This window comes from Benincasa hispida, chromosome 4 (assembly GCF_009727055.1).
Source record: "Benincasa hispida cultivar B227 chromosome 4, ASM972705v1, whole genome shotgun sequence".
Classification (NCBI taxonomy): Eukaryota; Viridiplantae; Streptophyta; class Magnoliopsida; order Cucurbitales; family Cucurbitaceae; genus Benincasa; species Benincasa hispida.
In genome coordinates, this window is record NC_052352.1 from 55,455,879 (window position 1) to 55,464,917 (window position 9,039).

General features: G+C 32.5%; 1 protein-coding gene across 2 annotated transcripts; it reads left to right on the forward strand.

Moving 5' to 3' along the window:
- Nucleotides 1-644: 644 nt before the first annotated feature.
- Nucleotides 645-6,610, forward strand: LOC120076751 (solute carrier family 35 member F1-like). 2 transcript variants are annotated; one of them, XM_039030653.1, is made up of 12 exons: nt 645-882; nt 1,094-1,274; nt 1,656-1,750; nt 2,544-2,601; nt 2,841-3,035; nt 3,192-3,268; nt 3,451-3,533; nt 3,806-3,857; nt 4,304-4,372; nt 5,522-5,608; nt 5,740-5,801; nt 6,278-6,413. In XM_039030653.1, exons 2-12 carry the CDS (start codon nt 1,157-1,159, stop codon nt 6,411-6,413), a joined length of 1,032 nt encoding a protein of 343 aa, XP_038886581.1. In that variant the 5' UTR covers nt 645-882; nt 1,094-1,156. The 2 variants fall into 2 exon arrangements, with proteins under 2 accessions (XP_038886581.1, XP_038886582.1); XM_039030654.1 differs by having other exon boundaries at nt 647-882; nt 1,059-1,274; nt 6,278-6,610.
- The last annotated feature ends 2,429 nt before the right edge of the window (nt 6,611-9,039 follow it).

The window sequence follows — 9,039 nt, forward strand, 5'->3', positions numbered from 1 at the left end:
GCTTTTAGAAAAATCAGTTGTGAAAAGAAAGTAAAATAGTGTTTGGTAAATTTCAGCTTAAACTTGAAGAAATAAGTTAAGAGTGTTTGGTAAATAAATACAAAAACATTTTGTTTTAGATATAATAACTAAAATAGACTTATAACCAAATTTTAATTTTTTTTTTTGTAATTTAAAATTTTAAATAATTGTTTAGTATGATAAATTTTGTTTCTTATAGATAAATTTATAAATATTAAGGAAAATAACTTTATTTAAAAAAATCAATTTGGTATACTATTTTTAAAAAATTGATACATTTAACTAATAAAAAAATAGAAAATAGATTTGATTAGAGGAAAAATAGATAAATATATAAAATAAATTTTCTTCTTAATGTATAAAATTGAAAACGAAATATTAATTAAAAATTAAAAATTCTTTTCAAATATTTTCGACATAGCTAATACGATGCCAAAAGTAGCTCAATCTATTTCGCTTTTTGTTAAAAAAAAAAAAGTAAATAAAAATCTGGGGTGTGGTTTGGTGTAGCAATGTATAAAATATTTGAAATTTTGATACGCTTTCTTTTACTAGCAGAGGACTGACCATTAGAATCAAAAGTCAAAAATTGAAACTATATATCATATCACATCATATCAAATGACCAATAATCTTTGTGGTCAATCCCAAAAATTCAATTCCCACTTCTGATTTACACCCTTTTCGATCCGTCGCTTCCAATTTCTAAATTCCTCTATCTCATACCCCAAAAGGGTAAATTCTCTATTCATATACAGAGTGGAGTGAAGAAGCAAAAATTCTCTTTTCCTTTTCCAAGAACAACTTGGAAAATTCAGCATAAATTCTAGAATTCAGATGCTCAATCGCATTCAAACGCCTGTAAGGAGCTCTTCTCTTCTCACCCCTTGAGTTTCACTCCCATCTGTTGTTTTCCCAATTATATTCTGTTCATTTTATTCGAATGCTTCAAATTGTTGGATTCTGAATCAAAGCTCCAACTGGGTCTGTTTCAGATTGTCGTCTTATAGACTTTTTTTCTTCTTCTTTTTTGTCAGTTGGGTTTTGTGATTGATCACTCTATTTTGGATAGTTTTCATCTGGGCTGTGGGATTGTCTGTTCTAATCTTGTTTGACTGTCGAAAACGAGAAGATAATGAGGAATTTCAAGGATTTTTGCACGAAAAGCACTTTAATCGGTCTTGGGTTGGGACAATTTCTGTCTCTTCTTATCACTTCTACTGGTTTTGCATCCTCTGAACTCGCTAAAAGAGGTACATTCTTTATATTTTTCTGCATCTTTTTCTTATTTTTGGTTTTTTTAATTGAATTTTCATGTACTTTTCTGAGTTGGGGAATATGAGGATTCTATGCATTTTAATTAGTTTTGGTTTAAACTTCAACTTGTTTGTGAAGAACAGATAGTTCTACAGAGCGCCAGTGGAAGTTTTTGCTTTCATCTTTATATGTTTAAAGTTTTACTTAACGTTAAGAACATATATAAAACTTCAGGTTAAGTTTTTGTATTTATTGATAATTTAATAGTTTTCGTTTTGGACTTTATGAGTTAAACGGGAGCTCGACCCCACACATCAAGGGACATTCTTTAATCTATCATAATGTATTCGTAACTAACATTTAGTCCTATTGTGCAGGAATTAATGCACCAACCTCACAGTCCTTTATAAACTATGTCCTCTTAGCAATTGTCTACGGAAGTATAGTACTCTACCGTAAGAAAGCACTCAAGGTGATTGTGATTCTCTTTTATATTTGATTCCTTTTAAACTGATCCAGTGGCTAAGCTAAACGATTGAATGTTTCTCATATTGTTTATGAAGTTTATCATACTAAATTTTCTGACCCTTTTTAATGCTTCCTAATTCTCAACCTGCGATTTTGCGTTGGATACAATCACTTAACATAATTTCTTTTCATGCCTCCTTTTTCCATTTAGTCACTTTGGACTTTTTTTTATACATATAGATTAAAAAAAGTTCAAAATATTGAAACAGAGTACTTGCAGGGCACAAAGCATGGTGATGGTGATGGTGATGCTACCTTAAAAATCTAAAATGTTCATTTTGTGCATAAAAGTTTAACTTATATAAGAGTTAAAATTTTCTTACTGTTTTCCTTTCTTTTTTGGGTGTGAAGTACAGACATAGCTAATAGCTTTCCCTGAAAAGGAGGTGTTCTGGCCTCGCTTTCCTATGCATCTACCTTGTTTAGTTAGATGGCTAAACGTGGCTGTCACACGTGATAATGTTTTAGTTGTTGAAGTATAGCTGTGAATTGTTGTGTGATCTTGCTAATATTTGTTGAACTTGGCTTGATTATAATAAATACTGAAACATTGAATCATAAGGTGACATGGGAGAAGTCCCTAATCTATTAGGAGTAAAACATTTTCCACATGAAGATGTCCGAACTGCGTGTGTTTACTTTGGTTATCTATACTATGCGGTTGATTTTAGTTTCTTTTGCTAACTCATATCTATGATGTGTGAATTTCTTACTTGTCTCCTTTTTAAATATTTCAGGCAAAATGGTACTTCTACATACCACTAGGATTGGTAGATGTAGAAGCCAACTACCTTGGTACGGATAATTTTCTTGTCTTACTGATTATATTTTTTGAGAAATATTCAAACGAAGCTTTATATGACATGATGATAAGTACCTTCTTTCTCTATTTTCATGAACCTTCTCTAGTCATCATTGATCATGAGTCATGAGCTATAAAAGTTTTTATATATTTGAGTTCTGATCTCTTGTTTCATAATACTGCCTAAATGTTTGATAATTTGAAACTGATCTTGTTCTCATGCGAGGTGCAGTTGTGAAGGCCTATCAGTACACATCTCTAACAAGTGTCATGCTGCTGGATTGTTGGACAATCCCTTGTGTCATGCTGCTAGCCTGGCTTTTCCTGAAAACAAAATACAGATTCAGGAAGATAGCTGGTGTTGTTGTTTGTGTTGCCGGCCTTGTCATGGTCATTTTTTCTGATGTTCATGCTGGTGACCGAGCTGGTAATGATACGAGCCCCTTTATGCTCTTTCTCTTTGTGTCGTCCCCTACCCTCTGACTTGGTTTTTAAGACATTTCACTACACCCATATGCATGGTCGTGATTAACCTTGCAAATTTATATTTCCTTGTATTCACGTGTACCAATATGAGTTACAGGAGGAAGCAGCCCACTTAAAGGGGATGCTCTTGTTATAGCCGGTGCTACCCTTTATGCGGTTACTAATGTCAGCGAGGTAAGGCTGAGTATGCAGAAGCATTTACTTTTACCTTACTGATAAGCTCAAGATATTTGATGATTGGGCCTCGCGACTTTTGGAACATTAAATGTTATTGCTTCTCTACTTGTCATGTCATGGTTTGTGATATACAATTATTAAACACTTTCTAAATGTTAAAATTTAACTTTCTGCTGAAGGAATTTCTGGTGAAGAATGCTGACAGAGTGGAGCTGATGGCGATGTTGGGCATCTTCGGTGCCATCATCAGCGCAATCCAAATGTATCCTTAGATTCATAAATGTTTTTGTGGTTTTTTTTTCTTGACCCTAGGCTTATTTGGAATTGTTTCTGAAACTGACATTTTTCTCTCTTTTTCAAAGAAATAATTGAACTGCAGTCCTATGATGCAATATTGTTTTTGTTCTTTTGTTCTAAGAAACATCACACTATCATACGTTGGTAAAGTGACTTTGGTGATTCTAACTTTATTTATTTATTTATTTATTTTGGAAAAAAGTGTATGTACTATGTTTCCCTTGATGGTTTCTTTAGAAGCATAATTGAGCGCAATGAGTTGAAATCCATTCGATGGACAGCCAAAGCGGTACGTCCTCTCTCTCTCTCTCTCTCTCTCCCCAGCCTTCAAACAACCTCACATTGTTTCACCGCATAGCTTCCTTATAAAAGTACTTCATAGGGAAAATGTCTTTTGGTTAGAAAAAGGTGAGATGTTTTCTCTAGCAATATCAAGGTGAAACAAAAATTTTATGCCAAATGTTAAAAATGGGGGATGGCTGGAATCATCAATATGACATCTTTCTGTTGTTAGTTTCATTGGTCACGCTAGAGCCACTCAACTCAAAACAATTCTCACTTGAGTCTCATTCTACCTTCCACAGCTCTTATGAAACCAAGCCATTTAATCCATATGACTTTCTATACTTTACATAACTTTAGATATGTGCTGCATGGATGGAGTTTGCGATGTTAATCTCTCCTAGAATTTGACATTCCAATGTATAACAATTGTTTTTTATCTATTTCTTTCAGGCAATCCCTTTTGCTGGATTTTCTGTTGCTATGTTTCTGTTCTACTCGCTTGTCCCAATATTGCTTCAGGTATGGGTTGGAATATTTGTTTATGTTGTCAAGTTCTTTTCTTTTCAAGAAAGAGGATAATGTAAGATAGTTTGATCGAGATTATGCAAGTCGATGGCTGAATGGTAGTCACTGTTATTAACGTTGTGTTATAATCATTTTTAATTTTGTTATTTACCATGAAGAAAAGTTGTCTATAAGAAGAAATTTGGTTGAAATACCTGCTAGAAATTGACCTTTAACAGCCATTAGCTAATGTTTCTGTAGCTGGGTTCTTGTTTTTCCTTTTCAAGAAAGAAAAATAAAAACATGTTTGGTAATTAATATCAAATGGACCAGTAAACTATCATTTCTTTTGGAAAATACTGATTACATATAGTTTCATGAAGTAAATACTTTTGTCAATAAAATTAGGTCTCTTTTAATCGGTTGATGTTTTAGTTATATAGATGACTTCTCTTTCTCTCTCTTTATGAGAGTACTCCATTAGGTTTCTTTTAACCCCTGCAAACAAACCCAACAAGTATCTGAAAACAGGGGAGTAGCCTCCCTGATCTGAGATATATTGCAGATAAATGAAACAAGCAAATAACAGAGTTCCAAGATCTCTAATGCAAGGAAATAAGAACAATGCAATAATGAAAATAAAAGTATCAAAAATACTCTCCTAAACCTCGGCCTTCAGCCAAAATGTTCGCACCCTTCACCATGCCTCCAAACCCCTTCATAAACCCTTCCTGTCGTTCCCATACGACTGCGGCCCAATAGCAGTTGTGAATTCTCCTTTTTACCCCTTCTCCTATATCTGTGAATGATCGGGGGCCTTGCAAACTCATGATGGAGTATATTTAAATGAGGGCATGTTTTTGGGGATTTCATTTTTCTTTTCCAAAAAGATATATTGATGTAAATAGAGAAGAAAAAACAAATAACTGTTTTAAGAATAGTAATTATTTAGCATTTAAAAGTAATGGCTATTCTATGCTTGAAATCATTCTTCACAAACTCATCAACTTTAAAAGAATAACCTTAGTTGCTAATATTTAAGAGATGCTAAACGAACTACTGTTGAAGGTGGAAACAACTTGTAAGATTAAAAATGGTCGAATTCTTCCTGTTTCTGGAAACATCTTCCAAATATTTGGTTCTAAGCATATGTTTCTTTTGCAGATTAGTGGATCCACAATGTTGAACCTGTCTTTACTGACCTCAGACATGTGGTCAATTGTGATTCGTGTTGCTGCTTATAATGAGAAGGTCCATGATCATTTATCACCATCACGTTGCACCTTTTCATTTGATTTTCTTTTTTATTATTCTTTTTATTGTTGCAGTTTATGAGTTGTATTTTGGTGTTTCGTTTGGCTAAATCAAGTCATTTTCTGCAGGTTGATTGGCTTTACTACTTGGCCTTTGCTGCTGTTATCATTGGACTCATTATTTATTCAATGTATGTAATCTCTCTCATTCTACGTTCTTTTTTCATTACTTCTCCTGCAAAGTCCTCGTAAAATAAGTATATATACTGCTTGGGAAGTTTTCGTTTTATCAATCCCGGGGTTGAATTACAGTTTCATTTCCTTAAGAGTATGGAGTGTTGTAAACTGATTACTTGAATGAATGATGGTTATGATGAAGTTCTTATATTTCAGGCAGTGTTAGATGTATATTGTAATATAAGATGAGGATCGGCCATCTTACCTACTATACTAATGTATTTCATTGCTGTTTCTTTCGTAAAGTAGTTACTGCTTGATCATTTTTCGACCGATAGCTACACAACCCGTTATTACATTTTGTCCTCGTTGATTGAGAATCGTATTTGTGGCTACTGCAGTTTTACTCGTCTGCTTGTAAAGAGTATTATGACCCTTGGTTTGGTTATGTTGCTCTCTTTCCTAACTGAACTCTAATCTCCAAATGCAGGGGTGACAAAGAAGAAGAAGATCAATGTCGAGCTAATGTCGGTGATGAAGAAGCCGAGCATGACAAACGTCCATACAAGGAATGCCCGTCAAGAAACCGGGTACAAGGAATATCAGCTAGCAGTTCTAAGATCTAGGAGGGTAGAGAAAATGAAAATCTTGGGAAGAAATAAGTATTGGGCTTCCTAGGATGAATTAGGAAAGAAGTATCTTATTCTTGTCTAATCCCCATTTAGAGTTTACTTATTTTTTGTTGGCATTTTGAAGGGGTTGTCATTGCTTAACATCTCATTGCTTATTGCCAACAATAAAGCTAAAGTAATAATTGTTTAAAGCTTTGATTTTCTTTTGTGCTCTGAAATTGAATCTGTTAGTTAATTGAATATCAAATGTAAAGATGATTATATACTTGGGGTATATAAATGAACATAATAATTTCATACACATCTGCAAATCCAATCGATATCCATGTGCTTCGTCCATGATTAAAAATCTTTAGAACATAAATTTTTAAATAAATAAAAATTAAATTAATGAATATGTGACATGAAATTTAAAAGTAATAAAATAAATGATGACTAAAACTATATAAATATTTTAGGTAATTAATCTATAATGAATATAAAATGAGTTGGATATACTTGAAAATGTTTGAAATATAATTTCATAAGGTGAAATATGAATGGTTGAATGAACATAAATTTTTTTCTCAAAGTATTAGACATGAAATTTAAAAATAAAATAAAGTAAGATATTTTGATTTATATATTTAAATAATCTTCTTTTGCAATATTTATATATACATAAAATCAATAACTTTAATAACGGCATACACTTGACATTATTTTATTTGAAAAATCTCATATATTCTTGAATATTGTGGAATTTTATAGGTTTGACGAGGTTGTCTTTTGGGTTATCAAAATATTCAACTATTCAAAACAGTGATGCTATTATTTATTTCTTTTAAACTTTACTCCAATGAAAAAAAAATGGTGACTTATAATTTTAAAACAATATAAATGTAATAATTACTTAATTTTTTAATCTTTATTAGTGAAATTTCTTTCCATCACGCACACTGCCCCCAAATATTGATGATATTGCACTGACTTGGGTCACATTTTTTTGTCCTATTTTTTTTAGTTTCTTAGTTTGCCTTGTCATTTTTATTCGTATGATATTGTATCTAACTTGTGTTGTTCCATATTAGGTTCATCTACTTTTCAATTGGTATCATAGTAAACCCTCAACCAAGATGGACACAATCAAAGTAGGTGGATCTACTACTTGTCTTTCAGTTCTGGATAAAACAAATTACGGTTACTAAAAGATGCACATGACTATGTTCCTCAAATCCATTGATAGAGAAACTTGAAAAGCAATGGTTACTAGTTGGACTCATCCAAAGGTCACTAACTAGAACGGTGTCAACGTACCTAAGCTAAATCATCGGAAAGTAGGAGAAGATGAAGCCTCTCTGGAAAATTCGCATATTCTAAATGCAATATTCAATGATATTGAAAAAATTGATTTTTGTCTAATCAATCCTACACTTCAGCCAAAAAGCATGATACATTTTTGAAGTGGTGCATGAAGAAACTTTAAAGGTTAAGATGTCAAGACTTCAACTGGTTACCACAAAATTTAAAAATTTAAAAATGATTAATGGTGAAACAATAGCTAAGTTCATTGTTCATCTACTTGATATAGCTAACAATACATTTTTTTTCTTGGAAAAATTGTCCAAAAGGGGAAAAAAAACTCGTTAGAAAGGTTCTCAAAGCTCTACCTGAGAGATTTGACATGAAAGTAATTCGTATAGAAAAAGCTCAGGATCTTGCTACTATGAAAGTTGATGAGCTCATGGGATCATTATTGGTAGAACCCATAAGGCCACCCAAAATTATAATAAGACATGGTAAAGCAAACACCACAAAAGAAAATCACACAAGAGAAGACTCAAATAAAAAAAAATTGAAACAAAATAAAATAAAATAATAATCTACACCCTAAATTAAAATCAGTCAAAACTCTTAAAGTAGCGTTGCAACGCTGCCCTGTTTTTCAACCCTCTCGGGTCTTTAGCGTCGCAGAGCAGCATTGCAACGCTTGTTCAACGCTACCCTGCCTCCAATTTTCGAATTTTCTTTCCTTTTTTTTCATTGATCATTACCCTAGGTCAAAACTTTGACCTTCTTGGGGATATTTTAGTCATTAATCTTCCAAAATTGCTTGCTCATTCAATTGCTCGATTTCCTACAATCAAACAATAAAAGCATCAAAGATCTCAAATTAAGCATAAAACTAACTAAATTCTAAGCCCAGAAAACACACTTTTTGGATGCATTTCATCCGTACAGAATTGTATATGACCAAGCATGCCATCTTCCAGTAGAGGTTGAACACAAAGTGTATTGAGCGGTAAAACAATGTAATTTAAATCTGGCTCAAGCTAGAGACGAAAGACTCCTAGAATTCCAATTTAGAAGAATTAAGACAAGATGCTTATGAAAATCCAAAAATTTATAAAGAGAAAACAAAAAAATTTCATGACAAAGGCTTAATAAGAAAGGACTTCAAAATAGGACAAAAAGTTTTGCTTTATAATTCTAAATTACAATTGATGCCTGAAAAACTTAAGTCCAAATGGTTAGGTCCTTTTGAAATTACTAATGTTTTCTTTTATGGTGCAGTTGAAAGAAAAAGTCTTGAAACATGAAGACTTTTAAAGTGAACGGGCACAGACTTAAAATCTACAAT

Bases quoted from the DNA above. Each gene is read 5' to 3' on its own strand.
- LOC120076751 (XM_039030653.1), top strand. From the start codon at position 1,157: ATGAGGAATTTCAAGGATTTTTGCACGAAAAGCACTTTAATCGGTCTT. The intron at 3,534-3,805 runs GTATCCTTAGAT...TGGTTTCTTTAG, and splicing joins ATCATCAGCGCAATCCAAAT to AAGCATAATTGAGCGCAATG. The intron at 4,373-5,521 runs GTATGGGTTGGA...TTTCTTTTGCAG, and splicing joins TTGTCCCAATATTGCTTCAG to ATTAGTGGATCCACAATGTT.